At 46.1% G+C, this 24912-nt stretch overlaps 1 protein-coding gene across 5 annotated transcripts in view; it reads right to left on the reverse strand.

Moving 5' to 3' along the window:
- Nucleotides 1-24912, reverse strand: part of PAX5 (paired box 5) — a 200608-nt gene that overhangs the window by 165265 nt on the left and 10431 nt on the right. For all 5 annotated transcript variants that reach the window (XM_049895840.1, XM_049895841.1, XM_049895838.1 and 2 more), the window contains exons 2-5: nucleotides 21741-21906; nucleotides 16143-16340; nucleotides 8288-8352; nucleotides 4486-4614 (exon numbers count right to left, since the gene is read on the reverse strand). In XM_049895840.1, coding sequence (XP_049751797.1) covers nucleotides 4486-4614; nucleotides 8288-8352; nucleotides 16143-16340; nucleotides 21741-21906 — 558 coding nt within the window. The remainder of the gene's footprint in view (nucleotides 1-4485; nucleotides 4615-8287; nucleotides 8353-16142; nucleotides 16341-21740; nucleotides 21907-24912) is intronic.

The raw sequence follows: 24912 nt of genomic DNA on the forward strand, positions 1-24912 counted from the left end.
TCGTCACTAATGGTGAACCTTCCAGAAACATGTAACTGGTCCAGTCCATCAAAGACCATCTACTGAGCACTTACTATATGCCAAGCACTTGCACTACAGCCATGTTGTCCAATACAGTAGCCACTAGCCACGTGGGGCCATGGAGCACTTGAAACGTGACTTGTGCAACTGAGGAGCTAAATTTTTTATGCAGTCTGATTTTAATAAACTTAAATTTAAATTTAAAAACCAAAGCAGTGTAAAATATTTTTCCACTAAGCACAACTTTATTTCTTTGGTAGGTCAACATTTAATTTTAACTGTCAAAATTTAGCATCCAAATTAAGATGTGTCATAGTGTAAAATACGTACAAGATTTCAAAGACTTAACACAAAAAAGAAAGGAAAATACAACATCAATTTTTTTTCTATTGATGATTGAAATAATAATATTTGGGACATATTGGGTAAATAAAATATATTATTAACATTAATTCTTCCTGTTTCTTTTCATTTTTTTTTTTTAATGAGGCTACTACTCATTGCTGTCAAGTTGATTCCAAGTCATAGGGATCTTATAGGACAGAGTAGAACTGCCCCCATAGGGTTTCCAAAAAGCAGCTGGAGGATTCGAAATGCCGACCTTTTGTTTAGCAGCCGAGTTGTTAACCACTGTGCCACCAGGGCTCCAATGAGGCTACTAGAAGATTTGAAATTCTGTATGTGGCTCACACTATATTCCTATTGGACAGCACTGGGCTAATCTCTTCCATATCTGCGCTTACAGTGCACGTCTATTGAGCCTCAAAGACACACAGCTCAAAATCACCTCCCCATCACTTCCAGACTAAAAGCTCAGAGACTGAAATGGCCAAGCCACTCAGTCTGACTCTCTTTCCACTTCTCTCCCTCTCTCACTCCAGCTGTACTGGAGCTCTCTGTGTCCCAAGCCCTCTCTGTACGTGCTCACTGGAGTCCCAGCCTTGACATAAATCTCTTTCCTTTGAATATCCTCTCCTTCGTCTGCCCAGCCCTTGAATGTCACTTCCTATGAGGAGCCTTTGAGATCCTTTTGGTCAAAATCAGCCTCTCCCTGCCCTGCTCTTCCCCTCTTAGTGCCAACCCCCCATTACAGCATCACCTCACACACTGCCCATTGGAGGGATGTTGGGCTTGCCAACCTTGCTGCCAGCCTGTGAGCTCTAGCAGACAGGCCTTCTATCACTGTCCACTCCCTTCCTGAGGCCCAGGCTGGGGAATGGCACCAGGAAATGCCCAAGTCCAAGCTGGAAATGACTGCAAACCAGAGAGCTGAGCAAGCGTTCCACTCTGCAGAACCTCAGTCATCTCATCTCAGAAACAGGGCTGAGGATCCTCAGCCATCTTCCTCTCGGCCCTCCAATATCTCTTTTGCCCCATCCGCTACTCCCACCTGCAGAATCCCTGCCCTGTGCACATCCTACTATCTGCTTTATCCCTTCCTTCTCTCAGGCTGAGGGCTCTGAGAAAAATGGTCCACTCCTGTAGGCCAGCCCCTCACAAATCCAATGTCTGCAGCCTCGATAAGACGGCCCTCCAGTGTGTAGCACAGCAATTCTCCTGTGTTTCCCTGGCCTGATCCCAGTGGCTGGTTCTTACTTTCTCTGCTCTCCTCAAACCCCTGACCTCCAGTCTCACCTCACTACACTCTCAGTAGCATCTGGCCTGCTGCGCCTTCTGCTTGAAATCCTTCCACACGCCCTCCCCAGGCTCCACCTAGACCCAGGCTTCTCTACCTCCAAGGGCCTCTCTAGAGGGGCTGAGGGGCAGCAGGCCAAAGCCAGGAAACTGAGGGGCCTTGGGGCTCTCCAGCTCTTCCCAAGTCCCCAGTCCACACAAGCTGTGCAGCATTGCCAATGTCACGGAACTCCCTGGGGCCTCAGTTTTCTCCTCTTTAAAATGGGAGTGGCAATCTCTGCCTCCTTACCTCACCACTGAGGCAATGCAGGGATCTGGGGCAATAAAAAGAGAGACAGAGAAAGAGCAAAGGAGCCCAGGTTGTGCAGTGGTTAAGCACTCAGCTGCTAACCCAAGAGCTGCTCCGTGGAAGAAAGATACAGCAGTCAGCTTCTGTAAAGATTACAGCCTAGGAATCCTATGGCAACGAGTTTTGGGAAAGGGCAGTAGGGGGTGCTGTGTCATACCCCTCCCCTCACCCCCTAGACTTCACCGATGTGAGCAAGGGCACTTCTGCCCTCCCCTCTGCTCAGCCACATACACTCTGGGTGATGCAAGGGAGAGGATTGGGTGAGAAGAGGAGACATTCTGGCTGCTTGGGCCCCCTACTCTTCCCAATCCTGTATACTCCCAGGGCCAACAAATCATTCTCCTTGAGCCCACAGGTCAGACACTGGGGGTCAGAACCCTATGATAAATTTTAGAGCTGGAAGGACCTCAAAGAACATCCAATCCTACATCTGATTCTTGATACTCTTGTACAGCAGCCCCAAGTGGCCAGGTAGGCTCTGCTTGCATATCCCTAATGATGGGGCACTCACTACCTCTTGAGGCAGCCCCTTTTACCCCTAGACCGAGCTCATATTTGCACACTGAGTGTAAATCTCCTCTGCCTTTGCTACAAGCTGTTCTTTGAGGCCACACATCAAGTCTTATTCCTCTCTCCCTCCATGTCAGCCCTCCAAATACGTGCAGGCAACAAACCTGTCCTGCTAATTCTTCTTTGTGTTGACATCCCTAGAATCTTCAGCGGCTCCCAGGTGCTGTGATAGCCAGATCCCTCCCCACCCTAGATACACTCATCTGGACAAGTCCCAATTTGTCACTGTCTCTCTTAAAGGTCAATACCCCAAACTGCTCAATGTCCTCCGGGCATAATCTGACCAGTGCTGAGTACTCAGGACTAACACCACCCACGTTCTGACCACTCCACCTTTTAAAGCAGCTTAACGGGTCAAACAGTGACCACGGATCAGAGAGTGCAGGCCAAACAGCACCCCATAAGCACTGTAAAACAATCCCCTAAATCAGGACCTGTCTGTTTGGTGGTCAACATCACACTAGATTTTCTTTCTTTCTCTCAAAATCTCTGCCTGGATCCCTCAGCCTTTGTAGAAGTCTCACGTAACCGGGACCCCACCATAATCAGATACAGCCAGGCCCCATCTTGGGCACATCTGCTTCCAGTCCAGGTGACAACAGGAGAAAAGATGACACCATCAACTCCGTAAACCAACCGAGATTGTAGGCCCACTAGCTCCTGCAGTGATACAGCACAGCAATCCACCAAGTTGACAACTCTGACATCTGCTCAGGAGCGTCAGGAGCAAGGGAAAGAGGTGAGGCAGGTTCCCAAAGCCTCGAATCCTCCCCACAGAAGCCATGGGCCCAGCTCCTGCGCTGCCTGGAACACGCAGACCACAGGCCAATCCACCACTGGGCCGACTCAATTTTCTAGTTACGGATCTTAAGTACTTAGGCATGTGCTCACAAGAACATACATCCCTTACAAGGAGTCGGGAAAGGGAATTGTGCCGAGGAACAGAATAATTGAATCAAGATTTCTGTCACGCTGCTCTCAGACCCTGGACTATGGCTTTTTTCCTTTCCTGAGGAAGGTTTTACAGACTCCCAGGGGGTCGTTTCTCCTCTCAAACCCATTAATGTCAGCCTGGGCTGGCAGCCTTGTCCAGGGGAAAGGAGGCCCGGGTAAAGGGGGGCTGTGGCCAGGCTGAGGTGATGGGTTCCAGGAGGCCCAGCCGGCCACACAGAGGGATTGAGAAAAACCATCCGGGAAGATTGTCATCTTTGTATTCCCCAGGAGGTCCCTGCACTCCTTCCTTCCAGGCCCAAGGGCGGAGATGAGATGGTTATTAACTTCCTCAGCCCCTCCACCACCATCAGAACCGAAGGTGTGTACTGTCCCTCAGAGAACTGATCTCTCAGCCCCCTCCACCCATGTGTGCCACTCTCACTGCCAGACCCCAGAGGTGGCTGCTTGGCCAGGCCCGTACCCGGGCTCCCCCCCAAAAGAACACTGATGTCCTTGAGGCAGATATGATGCCCACACCTCTGTGCTCCCCAGCTCTGGGCATCATATCTGCACACATACACACACAACAGTTGCTTTCAAGTGACCCCATATATGTCACAGTAGAACTATGCTCCATAGGGTTTTCAGTGGCTGATTTTTAAAAAGTAGCTCACCAAGCCTTTCTTCTGAGGAGCCGAACCTCCAACCTTTCCGTTAGCTACCAAGCAATTAACTGTTCACACACACAGGGCCTTTTAAATGCCCCAGGGGCTCAGCCAGGCCCGACTCTCCCCACCCAGGGAGAAGCCTAAATGTGGGGAGACCAGCAAAGATGACTCCACAGCCCCAGGTGCCCGTCTGCCCCTGCGGAGGACCCAGGCTCATCCGGTGCTCAGCCGGCATCTTTGCCTCTGCCCCTGCCTGAGCGGCCCGGGAATCAGGCGCGTCCCCGACGGCGCCGCACGGGCGTCTCTTACCTTCGTCTCTCTTGCGCTTGTTGGTGTCGGCGCTGGGGGACGAGATGCCCAGGATGCCGCTGATGGAGTATGAGGAGCCGGCCGAGTCCGTGCTCACCGACGACACCTGCGTCACGGAGCCCGTGGACACTGCGCAGAGGGAGAGGGGCGGTCAAGGCCCGGCGGGAGGGCTGTGGGGCCCGAGCGGAGCGCTCGGGAGGGCCTGTGACAAAGGCGCTGACCGTGCACCCTCTGGAAGCAACAGCGGACGGAGTGCAAGGCTAGCGGGTGTGGGCCGCGCGCACTCCCCTTACTGCACCAGCAGCCACCCCTGGGCAAGGAGAGTGGCCCGCGGTCGGTCGTTTGCCCAGGTTCTCAGCTTAACGGGCAGCTGGCAGTGCAGAAGGGAACACAGGGCAGTGTCCCAAGAGCACTGTCGCAGATCCCAGGCTGTCCAGGGATGCAGGAAGCAGGGGATGGAGAAGAGAAAGATGGGAGTACCAGCTGGTGCTAGGAAAGATTTAGAGGAACTCATTAGGCATTCCCCACCCCTGAACTGATACACCCACCCATCCACACAGACATAAATACCTGTACACACTCATACACACAGCCAACAAAACTCCAAAGGCAAACTGCCCCTTCTTTTTATAGCTCCTCAGTATCTTTTCTCCTTCCAGCTTACCTGGATTTTAGTTTTTAATATTAATTGTGATAATGAAGAGAACCAACACTTTTTGAGCACTTACTCTGTGTCAGGCATTGAAGCCTTGTCTCATTTAATCCTGGGAACAATCTTGTAAGCTAGGTAATATTATTATCCCACTGGAGAGGTAAGAAAATCAAGGCCTAGAGAAGGCTGACTTGCCCAAGGGGCGATAAGGGGCAGAGTGATGATTGGAATCCAGAGATTGAACGATTGACTCCAATACCAATCTGCTGCTCACTAGTTAATGTTTAATAACAACGATGTGCTTCATATGAATGCAGTGATTTCATTTGATGCTTGCAACAACCCAGAGAGCTATTATTATCGGGTGAGGAAACTGAGGCCCACAAGGTGAAGTGATTTGCTCAAAGTCATATAGCTAAGAAGAGGCAGCATCAGGACTCAGCTCCAGGAATGCTGACTTAAAGTCTAGATTTCCCCTGCCCAGAATTGTGGACAGAGGTTGATGACTTACAGTGACTGAGGCCAGGTCTCATAATTTGTGGGGATAAGAACAGGGGAAAAAGCTTTTGTGCAAATTTCACATCAATCAGCTCTTGACCCCAGACCCCAAGGAAGAGACCAGTCAGGGATTAGGGTCCTCTCCAGCTCTACAGCTGAATTTCCATTTCTGGGCTATGGGGATTCTTTTGTGGTTCATTAAAACCTACAGACCAATCTCAGACACATTTCCTTGGGCTATAACTAGCTGGAGGCAGGTGAAGCTGCCTTTGACTGTAAAGTGTAGGAAATTACTAGAAAAGGTCGTGATGGCATGAGATGTTTGTCGCTTTCCTTGGAGCAGATCCAGCTCCTTGTTCCTAGAGACAGAGGGAGCAGTGCCTTTCTTCTCATAGTTGAGTTTGATTTTAGATCTTCCTTGGGAGACCCAGAAGCGGAAATCGTTAACTTCTCTTTTCCTTCACCAGAAGAAGCTCCTCAAAATAGATTTATGCAAATCTCACAACTTTTTCTGTATTAAGTAAGGAGCAGAGAACAGAGGAAGAAAGACCAGAGGCCACTTGATACTTTAAACAACAACAAGCCACATATAACCAAGCTTCACCATGTTGCTGACAGAAGCAGTAACGTTTCTTCCGGTGTTTTGTGATGGCACTAGGTTCAAAAGACCCAGGTTCCAGTTCTGGCTCCACCACTTACAGGCTCTGGGACACTGGGCTAGTTATTTAATCCCCCTAAGCTTCAGCTTTCTCACTTTTCAAAAAGTTTATAATCTACAAGGGGCTGTAAAGATAAAGTTTTCATTAAAAAGTCTGAGACAAAGCAAAGCTTTCTGCTGACCTATAAGTAGAATTATGCCTCTAAACCAATTTTAAAAATATATATTTTTGCTTTTTTTTAATTGTTATAAAGGTACCTATAACACAACATTTGCCAATTCAAGATTTTTCATGTGTATAATTTAATGACACTAATTGCATTAAGAATATCATTATAGTTTATTGCTATAGGATCCGAAACAATTAAAACCACAAAAGTTTTCATTGCTATGTGACCTAAAGGAGCCCTGGTGGTGCAGTGGTTAAGTGCTCGGCTGCTAACCAAAAGTTGGCGGTTCGAACCCATCAGCTGTTCTGTGGGAGAAAGATGTGGCAGTCTGCTTCCCTAACGATTCACAGCCTAGGCAACCCTATTGGGCAGTTCTACTCTGTGCTATGGGGTTACTGTGCGTTGGAATGGACTTGACAGCAATAGATTTGTGTATGTGACCTGAAATAGTTATAGCCAAAGGTGAAATCTCAGCCACAAACATCCCCCCAGGAAGCCTCACCCCTGCTGAACAGAGCTCTCTTTTGCTCCCACAGAACTCTGTACCAACTTCTTGGGCTTGATCCCAGTGTTTTGCAAACTTCTCTTTGTTACGTTCCCACCATTAGACTGAGAAGTCCTTGAGGGGGAAGATTTCGTCCTGCCTTCTTTGCAGCATTAGTCTCCAAGGCCATGTCTGCATAGCAGGGGCTTACCAAACAACCTTTTGAATAGATTACTAAACAAAATAATTATTTCATGGCAGGGAGGAGTTCTGTCTTAGCTTTATTCAAAGAGGCAACCATGGAGGATCAAAGCTGGTAGGAGCCTCAGAGAGCACCTGGCCTGTGCTCCTCAGTCCACAAAAGGGAAACTGAGGCTCAGAGAGGCAAATGGACTTGTGCCACTCACTGGATGAGTTCACGCTAGAACTGGAGCTATAAACCAGGCCTCTCTGCCTGTCCCTCATCTCCACTGGGAGTTCAAATTTTTGGTTAAAGACGTGATGAAGGTGTGGAAAAGCTACACAATCTGAAATGTGATTAAGCAGAATGAACAGGGATTGTGGCAACCAGAACTGTCACAGGCTTGCTAAATGGTCACTTACTTTCCGATAGGAGACTAACTTTTTCCCCAGCTAACCAGGGGTGCTTCCTGCATCCCAAATGAGAGATAACATACCTTAAACAGACACATGTGATCCTCATCTCACAATCTTTGAAAGGAAGGGAAGGAAAATTTCTGGTCTCTTGAGTAGTATGAAATATGACTCCCACCCTTACAAGTCAGAGCCACTCTCAGACTTGGCTTGTGAGCATCAGAAGCCCTGCCGGCAGCCCTTGACAGTTCATGAGATCGAAGCAAGAGTGAGAGAGAAAGAAAGTTTGGGAAGTTTTGCCACATCTTCACTCAAGACTGCAAGTGCACAAAGAATTGTGGAAGGGCTGCTTGATAGAAGAAAAAAACACATTCAAAACTACTTACTGACTAATGATGCAGAAAATGTTATGAATAAGTATCCCTTTCTTGATTTATTACTTTAATTATCTGACATTCTATAGACCCCCATTAGTGGATTTTTTTTTTTTTTTGGCTTAGATTTCAATTTTCTGTCTCATGGTGAAAGCTATTTATCATAATAATCAGTAAAATTCAAAACCTTTTAGCAGTATTTATAAAATTCATTTACCAGGTTCAGCCCTTGGAGAATGACAAAGAAGGCGCATTAGTACGTGTGCCAAAGTGTTTTATGCAGAATTATCTGTCCATAAGAATGATTAAAAGTTCTTTAGAATATTTGGAGCCCATTAGATTTTTTAATTTTTTTTAAAAAGTTCTTCTTACCTATGCTGTGACTGGAAGCGGGAACTGGCTGGTTGGGAGGCTGCTGTACTTTTGTCCGAATGATCCTGTAGGAATTGGGAAAAAACAAATGGCCAGTTGTCACCAGGCATTCCAGGGAGGAGAAGAGAATTCACTGATGTTCCAGCAAAGAGATGAGATCTCAACCAGCTATCAAAGACCCAGAAAACCCATACTCAAGCTGGGCCACGGGTGGAGCTAGGGCAGAGGTGGGGGAGATTATGAACACAGGTTGGGGTTTAGCGGGTTGGAAGAATTATGACCTAGTCCCAACTCAGCCTCTACCTTTCTAGGTGTCTTTGGTTGATTTGCACTCACTTTCTGGGCCTCAAGTGTCTCTTCTGTAGAAAGGGGCTGATGCACTAATGTTACAAACGGGCATCCCTTTCTCAGATGTAGTTCCAGCTCCATAAGGGACCCACTGAGTGACTTTGGGGAGTCCCTTCCCTTCGCTGGACCTCAGCTCCCATTTGTGGAATGGAGGGGCTGAACCAAGTGACCTCTCTGTCCCCTGACAGCTGTGATACTCTGATTTCTCTACCAAAGAGAGCCCATAGGATGATTAACACCTCCCACACAAGGAGATTACCAAGGGTGGGGTGCATGTGTTGCTCTGCAACTAGGAAGTGTTACAGTGCCACTAGCAGAGGACTGGCTTGGCTTTGCCAAGGAGAAGCCTACCTCCTATAAAACTTCAGCAAAAGGCTCTACACAGCTGGAGGCTACATGTGCCCTGGACTGTTTCTAAAAACCTGGCTCCAGTTTTAATATGAACTTGATTGTGACCTAGGCAAGTACAAAACATTCTGGACCTGAGTACAATGAGGGAGTTGGAATAGATCACTCTTTGCTAACTTCATTTACGTAATTGCCTTCCCTTTGCCACCGGGCAGCTCTGCAGAAACTTGGGCTCTGGGAAGCCTAAGTTGTAAACTTCCGGATGGACCATGCACAGGGTCTCTACAGGACCTTAGGTCAGTGCACCTTAGAGCAGCAGAACAGGGCCAGACAAAAAGTCCCTTGGGGTCCATAAAAAGTTGGTTTTCTGGCACTTTGTGAGAAGGAAAGGTGGTAATAAAATGTTCAGCTTCTTTGGAAAAGTTCTGTTCCAGCCTCAAATTATTCTTTAAAAGAACATTTATTAATTTTTCCTAATTATAAGTAATATGTGTTCATTATAGACGACTTGGACACCATGGAAAAGAATAAAGAAGGCATCTAAAATCTCCTTTTGGTGTATTTCCTTTGTGCCAACATTTCTGTGCATATTTAGAAATACCCATTTTCTCTTAACAGAATCAGGATTAAACCACGAACACAACTCTGTCTCCTGCTCTTATTCACTCAACATTATATAAGCTTTTCTACATTCCAGACCATTTCTAGAAGCTTGATTTAAGGCTGCACAAGATCTCTAGCTTGTGAAAATGGAGAGGAAGGACAGAGTGGCAGGTACTGCTCCTTAACCTCCCTAGACTATGGCCTCTGCCCTCTTTGATCTTGATGCTTGGCGCTGGGTCCTTGGCTGATAGCCTGGAATGGGCATTTCCAGTTACCCTATAGCCCAAACATAGGCTCTCTGGAGCCCAGTCACTTGAGCTCAGCAAAGGACCTCTTGCCATTTTCTGATGAGTCAACTTTAGACTCAAATACATTCAGAATGCTTTGTTTGTTTGTTTCTCTGTTCAAACTACTTATTCTAACTAAGCAAACACAGAGGCTGTTGGACAGCGATCTGAGAGTGAGGTAGTCTTCTTGACCACCTAGAATTAAGCTGACATTAAGTAGAATTTTTGTATTGTTATGTATGTCACCTTCTCTATGTATGTGTGTGTGTGTGCATATGTGTGTATATATGTGTGTGTATATATATACACACATATGTATACACATAGAGAGCTATAGCTAGATATGTGACTATACGGACATATATGATATAAATATAATTACCTATATTATGGTTTATATATATATATATATATATATATGGCAAAATATATCATAACTATTTCCCATTGAACTCCAGCATAAAGTCCTAATTTTTCAAGGCATTGTCTGGCCATTAAATTTATGTATAAACAAAGCAAAGAAAATTATGTTTTCCTTATGTTTCTTTAAAAATATTTATAAAACATTATCAATTATTAAAAGTCACTGAGGCTGCTACAGCATGGTGATTAAATGTACAGCCTCCAGAACCAGACTACTAGCGTTCGAATCCCAAACTTGCAATCTACCAGCTGCAGAACCTTAGGTAAATTACTTAACGTCTCTGTGCCTCAGTTTCTTCATCTGCAAAACAGGACCAAGCACTCAATTGCTAGCTGAAAGTTGGCAATTTGAACCTGCCCAGAGGCACTTCGGAACACAGGACTGGTGATCTGCTTCCGAAAGGTCACAGTCTTGAAAACCCTACGGAGCACAGTTCTACTCTGATACACATGGGTTACCCTGAATCAGAATCAACTCAGTGATTAACAACAGGAACAAAGATTATGACGAGGATTAAATTAATTAAATACTTAGAACAGTGCTCAATAAATATTAGTTGTTGTTATTATCAGTAGTGTCTTTATAAAGATTAAAAGGTTAATATTTTCCACATTTGCCTTAAAAAACACATAGAAAAAAAAAAACAACACATGGGTTTCCATTGGGAGCTGGGGAGGGCAAGGCAGCCATCACCACACTGTACTGTAAGGCTACAGTGAAGTTGTCCTTTAGAGAGGAGTCCGGAATTGTAGGGAATCCTTCAAAGCTGTCCTTGAGGATAAGAGATTTTGCCCAGCTGCTCTCAGCAGCCACCAAGTAAGAACAAAGAGCATCATCTTCCACTGAGAAGAAATATTAGTGGGAAGAACAAGACTGTAATTGAATGATACAGTCTTTAAAAATAACAAGTTATCATCAAGACTTATTACAATAAAAGCACACTCAGGACCTGTTTTAAACCAGAGACAGTTGGGGCTAATTGGCAGTCAGCATTAAAAGGTACATCCTTTACTTTGCTGAGCACGGACATGACCCTGGACACCATATGAACATCCTAGATAGCCCAACACAAAGAGGGGAGCTCAGCAATCAGCCAATTCCTACAGATGCGGACACTAAGGCCCAGAGTGCTCAAGTGACTTGCCCAGGGTCACATAGCAAATCATCTCAGACTCTCGACTCCCATACCCAAGCACTTTTCTTTGAGCCATATTTGATGAAATGGTCCCTTTGCTAAAAACTTCATATATGAGGTATAAAGCCTATTTGGGTTCAGAATTCGTTTAGAATGTGAGGATTAAAATTTGAGGGCTTTAGGTATTATAGGCATTTGTTGGGATCCCATTTTGCCCCCCTTCTTCTTGTGACAGGAGAATTTATAAAGACTAGGTCTTTTAAAAGATTTTCTCACCCCCTCACCCCAAAAAAATTACATCAGAAGAGAAAATCATGGTGCCTTGGAAAAGAAAACAAGGAAATGGGGCTAAAGAAACACTTGTGTCTTCGGCACTGATCAAACTGCCATCAGTGCAGTAAGATACTTGGGCCATAAACTGTACTGAGAATCTGAAAGCCAGGGGTCCACATGGGCCGAGCTGGGAGAGGGCCCACATGGGCCGAGCTGGGAGAGGGCCCTCAGGCAGTGCCCAAGATGATCGTGTGGAGAAGCAAGAGGGGATGGGATGGGTGAGCAACCTCAGAAGGTTTGCTGCCCAAGTCAGGATTCAGAGCAGATCTCTCAAACAATTGGCCCCAGGCTACATCCAGCCCTGGACAAGTTTTGTTTGGCCTGCACAGTATGCTTATTTTTATTTGAATTAGTTGTCAATACTTTTAAGTTGAGACCTTTTACATAAATGCCTGGGTTTCTAGCCTCTCTTGAAAAATCAGACCATCCCACATTAATGGCCCCGCATTCCCACATGACAACTAGCAACTGGTGCTAAGTAGAGGTGCCCCTCTAAACTGGGAATACTGCTCGTAGTCTTTGTGGTCCCCACCACTTGGCCTCTGATTTAGACCAACGGGACTGGAACAGAAGAAGAAAGACTCCATCCCACCCACAGTCTGAGTCAGCTTTAGCCACCTTCCACTGACACTCAGACTGGATTCCAAGAGGTTATGCAGGATCCCAGCATAGCATGGTGGTTTATGTTCCAGGAAATCTCCTCCAAGCCTAGCAGAACTGGTTCAGTGTTGTTTAACCCCACATCGGTCATGGTTTCCCAGATTGGTCCCATGAAGACAGTAGGAAGGCACTCACTTCTAGGGGTGGAGATGACCCTGCTGACCACCAGAATAGCCACAAGGCCAGCCACCACTCCCTCCCCCAGCTGTTTGAAATAGAGCAATAATGAGAAGCTGGCTCTAGGGAGGCAGGGGCTGGGAGAAGGAGCCGTTGATCCCCTTATTGTTGTTGTTGTGTGCCATCAAGTCGATTCTAACTCATACCGACCCTACAGGACGGAGTAGAACTGCCATAGGGTTTTCAAGGAGCAACTGGTGGATTCCAACTGTCAACATTTTGATTAGCAGCCTGAGCTCTTAACCACTTCACCACTAGGGCTCCAATGACAAGGCAGGTTTTTAGAAGTTGCATCCATTCAAATGCAACGGGATCTTTGTCTTCATGTGGAAAACAAAATCCGATGGTAGGTTGGCTCAGGCTTTCTTGGTAGGGGAGGAGGGTATAGCACCATGAGATTGCCCCACACTTAGCTTATTTGCACTGCAGTCAATTGGTTGGCCATACACCATTCAGCTCTCCCTGCAGAGGAGCCCCAGAGATAAGCCCCAGAGGGAACCCCTGGAGAAAAGTACAGGAAAGTGTACCTCGAGACTACAGATCACAGAGGGAGCCTGCAGAAAGACAGCAAAACATGCAGGTTCCAAAATGGAGTCAGAATCGCTGTTTTCCACCTCCTTGCCACTCTTCTCCCAGATCCTCAACTCTGTCACTTGCAGAGTCCTGCAGGGCAGTGATGGAAAGGGACCAGCTCCCGTCTTCCATCGAGGCCTAGGCTCTACCCCCAGCTCTACCACGAAGCCATCATTCCCCTGCACTCCCATCTGGACCTCAGTTTCTACACCTGTCACAGGGTAGAGTCAGGCCTTGGGGACTGTAGGTCACCACAGATGTGAAAGCATCTTAGAGGCATGGCCAGTTGGGCCACAGCTATGGACCAGGACACCCAGGAGGCCCCTGAGGCCAGCCATGGCCCAGCAACCAGCAGCCAGCCATGCAGTACAGCTCCTGGCACAAAGCATCAGTGATCCAGGATTTCCCAAGGCCACACATTCCAGTACCTCCTCCACATCCTTTGCAACATCTGCAACCACTGTGCTCTACTTACTTCATATGTTTCCTTCAAATAGCTAACTTTTTAAGTTAAATAAATTAATTTTGTTAGGTAATTTTAGTTCCCTGCCAAAAATGGGGTAGGGGGTGTCATAAAGTTCACAAAATAACTGATTTAGTGGGCTAGTTATATTTTTCAAAAGCACATTACAATAAATTCATCCCAAAACAATTTTCATCTTGCATCACAGAGGAAGTAAAATGGAGCCTTGCAAGTGAGTTATGCTTATCCTGCAAGTCGTTTTTTAATTGAAATTGGTCTCCACAGTTTAAAAATATGGAGATTTCACATACACAAACATATGTGCACACATACATACATATGCACACAAGTCCTAGTTTCTTCTCTTTAAGAATAGAATGGACCTGGTGAATGCCGGGCCCTCATGCCTTGCAATATTCAGCCGAAGCTGCGAAGCAACTGTCACTTTAACAGGACTTGTGCTCCTTAGTTTGCCACATACCCAACCTCTCCCTATCGCCTTATGCCTCGCCTGCTTCACTCATTACATTATCTGCCTGGTCCCACATGGAAGTTTGTGTCTGTGACCACCATAGACCAACTAAATTCATCTTGCAAACCACCAATCATATGTATAGCCCACTCTGGGAAAGACAGAGCTAAAGATTCTAGGTCCCCCAAAGCTTGACTGTGGGTTTGACTGAGGTTCCTCTGTCGAGCAAGCTCACTCCTAGGTTCAAATCATGATGGTATGTGCCTCACTCCACATTTGTGCTTTGGTTGTTGTTGTTAAGTGCCAACAAGTGGGCTCCAACTCATAGCAACATCACGTACAACAGAACGAAATGTTGCCCAGTCTTGCATCATCCTCACAATCGTTGCTACATTTAGGCCCATTGTTGCAGCCACTGTGTCAATCCATCTTGCTGAGAGTAGCTCTCTTTTTTGCTGATCCTCTACTTTACCAGTACATTTTTTAAGATTTTAAAGAAATCTTTCACTGTAGATTTGCCTAATGCCTAATGCAATACGTCGTGCTTTGAAGACTTGGAAAAAAACATTTGTTGCCTTGTGTCACAGAAATCCTGCAACTAACCATAAACAGGGGACTCACAAAGCACATTGGTGCCCCTCGTAATCCAGAAAAAAGAAGTGGTGTTACTCGTAAAACCATCACAATCATTGCTACCTCCTTGGCAATACTATACTTTGCTCAAGTTGTCCAGGCTGTCACCTAGAACCCCACCCTGGGTTAAGAGTCCCTGAAGAACAGAAACATAGAGACCGTGTGCCTGATTACCCTCTACCTTCTCAGCACCTTATGTGACATGGGGACCTTGGTAAAGGTTTGCTGAGAGAAGAAAAACAGGCAAATGGTTTACGAAACAGCAGGACTCAAAGCATCAACACACACAGGCACACGGTGACTCTGTGCAGGGTGTCACTGTATAAGGAAGACTGTCAGTGCTGGAAGGGACCTCAGAGACATTCTCATCTGACCATCCTCACTCTGCCAGGGGTGAAGGTTCCCCTAGGCCCAGACAAGGGTAGGGTGTGACCTTGGAGAAATGGGAACTGTTGAAGTTTTTAGTCTGTTGGCTTCTCTTCTTTGTGAAGCTTAGAGAACAATCATTTCAGTTCATCTCAACAACTTCGTCCCTAACCCTATGTGGTTAAATGAAATTGAGACTGCGCCATCTGCATTAGAAAACGTCCTTTCAGGAATTCACTCTGAAATCTCTGGAGCTCCGTTAAGTGTATCCTAGATCAAATTGGAGGGAAAAAGCCGTTGTGGATCCCAGGAAGACCCCAGGCCTGGCACCCAGGGTATTTCTTTGGTTCACTCTCTCCACGAGTGAGATTCAAGGAAGTTGGGGAGTGGGCAATCCCCTCACTCCAGAGCATCTTAGCGTCCTGCACATCACTCTTTGAGATCACAGACTCACATTAGCACCACCTCTGGGAGCCCTGGGCTCTCAGAGAGGTGAAGAGCCTTGCCAAAGTCACACTTGGAGTTTGTGGAAGAGCTGGGACAGGGGCCAAATATCCCAATCCAAGTCAGGGCTCTGCTCCCCACACTCACTGGTTCAACCTCTGCCCAGACGAGGCAGGGATGTTCTTCCTGGGAATCCCTAGGATGGGTCAGTGGTAAGACTTCGAGCCTGAGCTTGCAGGGACAGTGATGTTTATGAAGGCCTAATCAAGACAGTCCTCTGTAAAGTGCACCACATATGGAGCAAGGTGGTGAAGGGAGTGATGGAAATCACTCTGCACTCAGGAGAATCTCAAACAGCCACAGCCGGGGTATTGGCATGGCCCCCCTCTCTCTGAGCCAAGGACCCCTGCCAACTTTAGAGGGAAGAAGTATAACAGAGAGACCCACCAGGCTCTGTTAGCATCCTTCTTATCGATAATCCCTAAAAGGCCTTGGTGAAAGGAGGATCCAGATGTTCCAAGGAAGACACACATAAAGACCCAGGACCCTCTGCCCAGATCCCCAGCCCCAACAGGCACCAGCCCCTCACCTGTTGATGGAGCTGACGCTGGGCACTGTGTCATTGTCACACACCCGCTCTGCCAGCAGCCGGTCCCTGATCTCCCAGGCAAACATGGTGGGGTTTTGGCGTTTATATTCAGCGATTTTTTCCACCACTTTGGGCGTAGCAACCTTTGGTTTGGATCCTCCAATTACCCCAGGCTTGATGCTCCCCGTCTCGTAATACCTAGGACCCAAGCAGAAGGAGAAAGGAGCTTAGCCACAAGGGACCAGCAAAACAGATGTTGGCGACAAAATAACAGGCTACTCTGCACTGTCCTACATAGTACCACTAGCCCTATGTGGCTTTTGAGCATTTGAAATGAGGCTAGTCTGAATTTCGACGTGCTGTAACTGTAAAATACACACCATATTTTAAAGACTTCACACAAAAAAGAAAGTAAGCATTTCATTAATAATTTTTTATATTGTTATATGATGAAATGATAGTATTTTGGATATATGAAAGGTTTTGGCTTATGGGGTTAAATATATATATTATTTGAATTAATTTAACCTGTTTCTTACTTTTTTTATGTGCTACTAGAAAATTCTGAATTACATATGGGGCTCACATTATAGTTCCACTGGACAGCACTGGTCAGGATGCTACACATGAACAAGATTCTGCCACATTCCTCTACCATTTTACAGTTTACAGAAAACTTTCAAGTCATCTTTCCCCTTTGATCCCCACCACCACTCTGAAGCACATAAATGTTTGGAAGAAATGAATAAATGAATAAGTCCCCATCTACAGATATAAAACCAAGACTCACATCAGTTAAACAGCTTACCCAGAGTCACACAAGGTCAAATGGCCAAGTCAGGATTGTGACTAGCCTCCTGAGCTAAAATATTCCCAGAAAGTTGGCCTGTACCTTTCATTTGCCAGCTCTCCTACCCTCCTAACAGATTCGTCCACAGTACATGAAACTGTCCCCTAAAATGCAACTTATTTTTCCATAAAAGAAACAATAATCCTGGCGTAAAATTAAAAGGAGTGTTGGGTCCCAGAATTAACTGGAAATATGTGCTACTAGTCAAAACCCACGCAATCAAAAAAAAACCACAAGTCGCAGCAGCTCTTCCAAGGACCTCCCCAGAGGTAAATCGCTGTTTCTAAGGACATTTCCATGCTATCAGCTCTTCCTCGTTAGCGCAAATAGGATGTCAGGGTTTTACAGTAAAACCGGGACCAGGGAGAAGAGTGCCACAGAAGATCATTTCAGGGGGAAAAATTACTCAACTCCTTTTCTGAACTGAGCCTTCCCTGGATGTCTCCGTCAACATTTACAGAGGAATCCTTGCCTTCCTCTTCCAAAGAAGATTATCTTACAGTTGAAAATTTGTTTTTTAACCAAAAGGACATTTTTAGAAATGACTGGCAATTTTTAAACCTGACGAGAGTTTCTCACAGGTAAGGAAAAGAGGTAATTCTCCCTTGAAACTGGCAGAACTGAAATGTTACCCAGGAACAGTGACCAGTCGAATTTAAAGAAATGCTGAAATTTTCCACCTCGGTAAGTCTGGTTGGGACCAAGTTAGTGAACATTCTAGAAGCAAATGAAATAATTTTGAAAGAGTAACATGGAGGTGGAACTTATATTTTTTGTTGAGAAGAGAGTCACTTACAAACTTTGATCATAAGGCAACACCTAACCTATTCTCCCTCTTTCTGTATTTGCTAAAAAATTATTCTTAGTCACAAATGGTTTTTTTTTAAACATCCAAGAAAATACTTTCTGCCAGAAGTCTAGAAAAGCACCTAAATCAAGGCAAACACCAATCTCTGCAGCCTCCAATTACTCTTTTAATTTTACAATAGGAAAACATTTTTTACTATCAACACATCTGTGTATCTGCGGTGGCACAATGGTTAAGCACTCAGCTGCTAACCACAAGGTCGGCGGTTTGAACCCACCAATGGCTCCTTGGGAGAAAAGACTTGGCAATCTGCTCCGGTGAATATTTATAGCCTTGGGAGCCCTATGGGGCAGTTCTACCCTGTCCTACAGGGCCACTATGAGTCAGAATCAACTTGACAGCACACAACAACAAGAAGTCTAAAGTTTACAGAGCTCTTTCTCGAACTATCTTGATCCTCACACCAATCCTGTGGGACCAGCAGGGCTTTATACAAGTGAAAACCAATGACTTAGAAGACTAAGGGGCTTGCTCAACACGCTTCTGGAAGCTAGAGGCAGCCCAGCTTTTAATCGTGGCTCTTTCTGCTAACACAAACTGCTGCTTTGGTTGCAAAAATTAAAATAGTAATAATAATGATGCTTTACAATTGTAGAGGGCTTTACTGTTCAGCAGGCATTCTCACACGCACCTTTTCATTCATTCATTTACTCAGTCAATAGTCATTGAGTGTCTGTTGAGGCAGGCACAGCCAAACAGATGACCCGTGCTCGGTACTCAAAATCCTTAGTTGAATGGGACTGCAATATTCACGCAGCAGCTGAGAGGGCAGCAGGATGAAGCCTCCCCACCTATATGGCTGGTGGGCAGCAGTGCTTAGGACACTCCGCCCATCCCACCTGTGCAGTGCCAATCTGGCTGGCTGTGGTCTTGACATGAGGGGTCTCTCTCTTTCTTTTGACTGACACATAGGCCAGGCACTTACAAGGCAACCCTGACACTCCCAAAACTCCAACTTGCATCTGTGTCAAGAGAAGATGCAGACTTAATAACCACCCTTTCATCTCAGCAACACAGCCACGCAGCCCTTTGGCTCTCAGGCAAAGGACAAACAACAGCCCTCGATACACAGTGCAGTTCAGTGCAAAGTGCATTACTCTGGGAGTCAAGAGGTGTGGATGCTGGTCAGTGGCTCTGACACTAACCTCTATGCAAACTGGACTAGCTCAGCCTCTCGGGGCCTCAGTTACCCCACTGGTATGATAGGGGGAGGATCTTTGCCCTGCCGACCTTGCAGGGCTGTCGTAAAGGCAGAAACACAGACTGGTTAAGAAAAGCTTTGCAAGACATAAAATAAAGAGCTCCTGTTGAGGATTCAAATCCCCTGAATGTTTATTAATACTATGTAACAAACCACCCAATTCCAAAAGGCCTGAACCTCCCAGCCAGGCTTCAGTGAAAAAAGACAACAGCCAGCCTTTCCGGGTGGATTTTCCTCGGCGTCACAGGCCACAGAGCCATGCCTCTCGGACCCCCTTGCAGCCTTCAGCTCTGTAGCCTGAATGCCCATACTCCTGGCAGGTCGCCCATCTTCCTGAGATGGCGGGGGTCCCTGCCTGCCCCAGGGACTCTGCTTGCCTTGCCATGCAGCCTCTGAAAACCACAGCCACCACACACCACAGGCTCTCTACAATCTGTCACCTCATGTGCACCCATCAAATTCTTCAGAGACCAAAAAAAAAAAAAATCGGTGGATCGAAAAACCCCAGTTCAGAAATTCCCAGTCACACCGTTTTAGGGCTGAACTTGTTTCTTAAAAGGCAGTTCTAATTAGAATGACATTTTGTCCACTGTGGTTCTTAGTTATGAAAATAATGAGCTATGAAATTCCAATTTATTGTTGACAACTTAAACGGCCAGGCACCAGAGCGACGCATAACTTCCAAGTGCCACTCTACCTAGTGACAAATCTATTCTGGGCCTGGGAGCCCAGGGAGGCTGCGGGTTGGGCTTGGGAGGGTCCCTATCCCCTTCAGTCTCCTTGGGAGCTTTGGAGGGCTCCAGGGCACCAGAACATGAGGACCCAGCATCTGGACGGCCCCTCTGAGAAGGGCTCAGCATCCTGCCCTGGGAAGATCTCAAATAGCAAGCAAAATGTCGGCTCAGCAAAGATGTCTCAGCAAAAACAAAGGAAGGGCCTTTTTTCTCTCTCCCTCAGTACAATGAAGAGGCTTCACAAGAAGATATCAAAGACCCATTTGACTCTAGAAGTCGGATGCTGAAACCATCTAAGATATTTTTCTCTTTCTCTCTTTCCCTCGTCTCTAATCTCTTTCCTTCTCTTACGCCCCCATCTCTCTCTTTCTACTTCTTTGTCTTTTTTCCCACCCTCTTTTCTCTATCTTTGTCTTCTTTTTCCCTTTTCTCTTTATCTACTTCTCTTTTGAGTCTACTTTCTCTGTTCTAACCAAAACACCATGCTGAGGCTCATTTGTTTGCTGAGGGCTAAACAGGAGTGGACCCATAGCCTCTGAGGCAGGAGAATGAGGAACAAACACATGCTGCCAGACCCCTGGCCCTGAAACGTCCTCCCTTGGCCTCAGTAAGTCTCCCCAAGATTATCAGAAGCTGTTGCTCCCTCCACCTGAGAGAATTTCTTAAATTCCAGCAGATAGAAGGGAAAGAGCAAGCAGAAAGTCACAATGGCAATGACGTACTTCAAAATATTTATTTTCTATTCAAGCATCTGCTATGAAACCATAATACAAGCTACAGGACAAAGGTTGTTTTCTGACCCAGGGAGAGAGATGCTGAGAGCATGTATGATCGCTAAACCTAGGGTTGCTCCTGGCTGCCAAAACCAAAACCCACTGCCATCGAGTCAACTCTGACTCATAGCGACCCTACAGGACAGAGTAGAACTACCCCCATAGTGTTTCCAAGGAGCACCTGGTGGATTTAAACAGCCAACCTTTTGGTTAGCAGCCATAGCTCTTAACCACCATGCTACCTGGCTGCCAGGGAGACCTATAACACCATCGTATGGCTGAAAACAAACCTGTGGCTTTGCTTTTGGGGTTTGGCAAGGCAAGGATAGTCGGGGGGTCAAAGTGCTTTAGGCTCCAGCCCAATCTGAGTACTGACTGGCCCAATGAACCTGGGTCAGTCACTTTGCCTCTCTCAGTTTGTTTCTTCATCTCAAAACACGCTTCGCCTGGCTCGTGCTGAGTGAGGCGCAATGGAGAGCACACACAGGCGTGCTAAAAGGCTGGACAGCCCTCTGGGAGGATCGTCATTGTGAGTATTTTGCTTGCAGCAAATCGCCAGGTCAAATGGCAACTTCCAAATGTCAAATTTGAGAGTTGGTGGTTGTTTTATTTATTTATTTTTCCTCCTCTAATTTAATATATACTTAGGAAGGCTGTCACTATAGGGGAAACAAAACAGACAGGAGCAAAATACTGCAGCCCAGTATGGTTGCACGATAACCCAAAACTGAAAAGGATGACTGACTGATAAAAATGAAATGTGCTTTCCAAAACATTAAAATGAAGCATGACACTCTGGCTGAGTGATTTTATAACTTGTGGGTTTTCCACTCACCCTGCTCAAATCCTAGGCTCACCTAAGATGGATAGGGGAAATTCCCAAGCACCTCTTACTCTTGGGTTCTTTAGAATAATTCACCATCTTTTTAAAAAACACATTGTCCTTCCTGACTAAGTCACCCCATTCCATACATCACTTGAGACAGGCTCTTTACAGGGGTACTTTGAGTTGAACGGCCTCGGAAGGACTCTGCAAACTCTAAAGTGCTGTGCTTGTGCAATGAAGTGCCACCATGAGTCTCACTATGACACTGGCACATTGGACAGCTGCTGGGTCATGTTTGAGGTCTTTATTCGAAAAATAAAGAGAAGCATGGGGCTCCTGCCTTTACCTGCCAAGAATTTTGCTGACACAACCATGGCTGACCCGAAGCTGCCTGGAGATGTCACAGGGCCTGACTCCTTGGTGAGCAAGTTCCACTATCCTTTGGCGGACTACATCCGGGAGTGGCCGTCCATTCACAAAAACCCCCCCAAGCTGATTCACTCCTCCATGTCCTGAAACAGATCAGAAACAAAAGGCAAGGGAAAAGGTGGTTAGAACCAGTCACAAGTAGACAGTGCCGCTGTGTGTGCCCGGAGCCCCCTGAGCAGAAATGGTAAGCAGGCTGCATGTCTTGAGCCTGGAGTCAGAATGAGCAGGCCACACCAGCACCCCAGATTGCTTTTCAAAATTGATCTTAGCCTTTGTCCCTCTTTAGCCAGTCAACTGAGCTATTGGTAGCAAGCGTCCCCGTACTATGGTTCCTTTAGTTATCAGCATTTTCCTTGTAACTTATGGTGTTTTAACAACGGACTGTATGAAGACCCCAGCCTATAACTAAAGGGGCACAGCTTATGACATGATGCTGAGGTCTAACTAAGATCCTAGGGAGGGGATACATTTTTAAATACATCAAATTTAAAGAGAAAAAAAAATGAAACTCTTTTAACAGATGTCTTTAAAAGTGAGAAGCACTAGTCCAATATACCTAGATTTCAGGGAGGAAAAAAATGTAAATCAGCAATCTGACTTAGGGGCTAAGGACTTGAAAAAAATTATTTTAATTTAGCATCTCTGGAGTACTGAGACAAAACCTTAACTACCGCTTTGTTTAAAACCCATCCTTCAAGAAGGTGAGGCTGCTGTGCAAACTTGACCACTGTACCCTCTCACAGCACACAAAAGAAATGGGTCGGAGGATCTTCCACACACCACACATTCCACTTCACTGCATCGGGATTTGTTACGAAGAGGTTTCCCTGGAATTTTGTGGTGTTTTGCAATTGATAAGCAGCTTTAAGTTGGTTTAAGGGGAAATAAAGAAGCAGGGAAGGTCCCTGAACCACAGATTTTACAAGGGCTGTGGGGTGGATTTTAAGTAAAAGGAGTTCTGAAAAGTGTCTTCTTTACTCAATATGCTCCCTTCCTTTATATCAAGGTTCATCTGGAGGAAAACGGGGGGCCCAAGGAAGTGAAGAGTCAAACCAGTCAACAGAACAATCCAGTGCAGCAACATCATTGACCTTGTAGCTGTTAATCAGCCACTAGCTGACATTGCTGAGAACTGGAGCCAAAAGCCAAGTCCAAGCATTTGCCGATGCTGCTGGCAGCTCAAAAGCCAAGGTAGTGGGAAACCTCTTCCTAAACTGGGACTTGGCTGGGACTGGACCATACAAGGAAAGTCAAAGCATCTCAGAAGTCACACATACATACACACTCGCTCCAGGTCTAAAACAAAACTGCCACCTCGTCTTGGCTATTTCTCCTCAGTTCTCAACTACTATCCAGATTCATGAGAAACATCTGAAACAGAGGGTGCAAAAGCACCCATTACGTAACTTATTTCCTAATACCTGGAAAAGTAATTCGTTGAAGTTTCCAATGAGAGTCAGTTTGAATATTTCCCCAAATTCCAATCTCAGGCTTATTTCAAGGAAAAACACAATTTTACAAATCACCGCAGTACTTAGTTCCAATTCTAGGCTGAATTTTAATCAGTTTTGCTTGTTCTAAAACCCTCCAGACATTAAAAAAAAAGGAAAATCATCCCGAATTGAATTTTGCAGGTAGGAATGCAACTGCATAGTTCACCTGAAACAGAAATACTGCAGCCACTCTGGTCAAGGATCTTAAGACAGCTTTGTTCTGGGGCTGGGAATGCCTAACAAAAAAAAGGGTTACCAAGATCTTTCAAGAACAGGGTAGATTTGAGTAAAAGAAAGTAAATTCAAAATTGATAAGCATTCACCTGGGAAGACAAGGGGCAGGAAAAGGAAGCTAAAAGCACCCAGCATTAAGGTGACCTGGGAGTCTAAGCATTGTGGCCCATCTGCAATAGCCTGCTCTTTACACCACCGGCAAGTGACACTTTTTGCCCAAACGCAGCAGCAACCTTCAGAGGACTTAAATTCCAAGAGCAGTCCCATAGGACATTTTTAAGTTTTGGGGACCGTTTTGTACCATGGAAAAAACCCTAAGGGTTCCCCCACTCCCCCTCCCCGAGAGCCTGAGAGCCTGGTCACTCTAGGTGATAGCAGACCCCTAAACCACCTTTGCCCACAAAGTCTGGGCCATCAGTGCCTTCCCAGAGTCTGATTCACATGTCCACAGCTGACATCAGATCCAGGATGAGCTGGGAGCCCTCGACTTTTCCTGGAAAGCCCTCTTTCTCTCAGTCATGGGGCCCTGGTAGCACCGTGGTTAAGCGTTCGGCTGCTAACCAAAAGATGGGCAGATTCGAATCCACAGCAGCTCCTTGGAAACCCTATGGGGCAGTTCTACTCTATCCCATAGGGTCACTAGGAGTCGGAAGCTCAGTCATAGTCCTACCCAATAGAGCTCTTCTGAGGATAAGGAGGAGAAGGCAATGTCTCCCACTTAACCCTGGGATTAGAAAGAAGTGAAATTCAAAGTCCGAGAGAAGGAAGGCAGTAGGGGAAAGAAAAGAGGAAAGAGATTAAAGGGGACTCTGAGAGATGTGTGAAGGGTGCAAAGCATGACCACAAAATAAGCAGGATGGCCAGGGGAGAGAGATCCTGGAAGGAAAGCCACAGGTAAAGAAGGCAGACTAGGAGAAAAAGGAAGGGAGAAGTTGGCCAGGCAGAGAAAAGAAAGCTTGGTATGGTGCACAGTGAAAGACAGAAGAGAAAATGGAGGAAGCCTAGTAAGGACGCATCTGGAGGGTAGGGGGCTTCTGTGAAGGGGGACCTTTGTTTTCTGGGGCCCCAGCTTCAGCCCGGCATCTCCTTGGAAAATCCACATCCCAGCCTCTACTCACTGCAGGTTCCAGCTGGGTAAAGGCTCATCCCATGGGGAAGGGGCATAGGGAGGTGCAAAGACTCAGCCACACTTTTCAGAGATAAATAAAATTTACAGACAGACTGACACAGAAACAGAGGAAAACAAATCAAAGCAAAGACCAGGAAACAGACACACAGACACAAGGAAAACACAGCCCCGCCCCCACAGGGCAGACGGAGCAGGGTTCGCAGGGAGGTGGGGAGAGAAGGGCTGAGCTGCAG

Source organism: Elephas maximus, chromosome 9 (assembly GCF_024166365.1).
Source record: "Elephas maximus indicus isolate mEleMax1 chromosome 9, mEleMax1 primary haplotype, whole genome shotgun sequence".
In the NCBI taxonomy this organism is placed as follows: Eukaryota; Metazoa; Chordata; class Mammalia; order Proboscidea; family Elephantidae; genus Elephas; species Elephas maximus.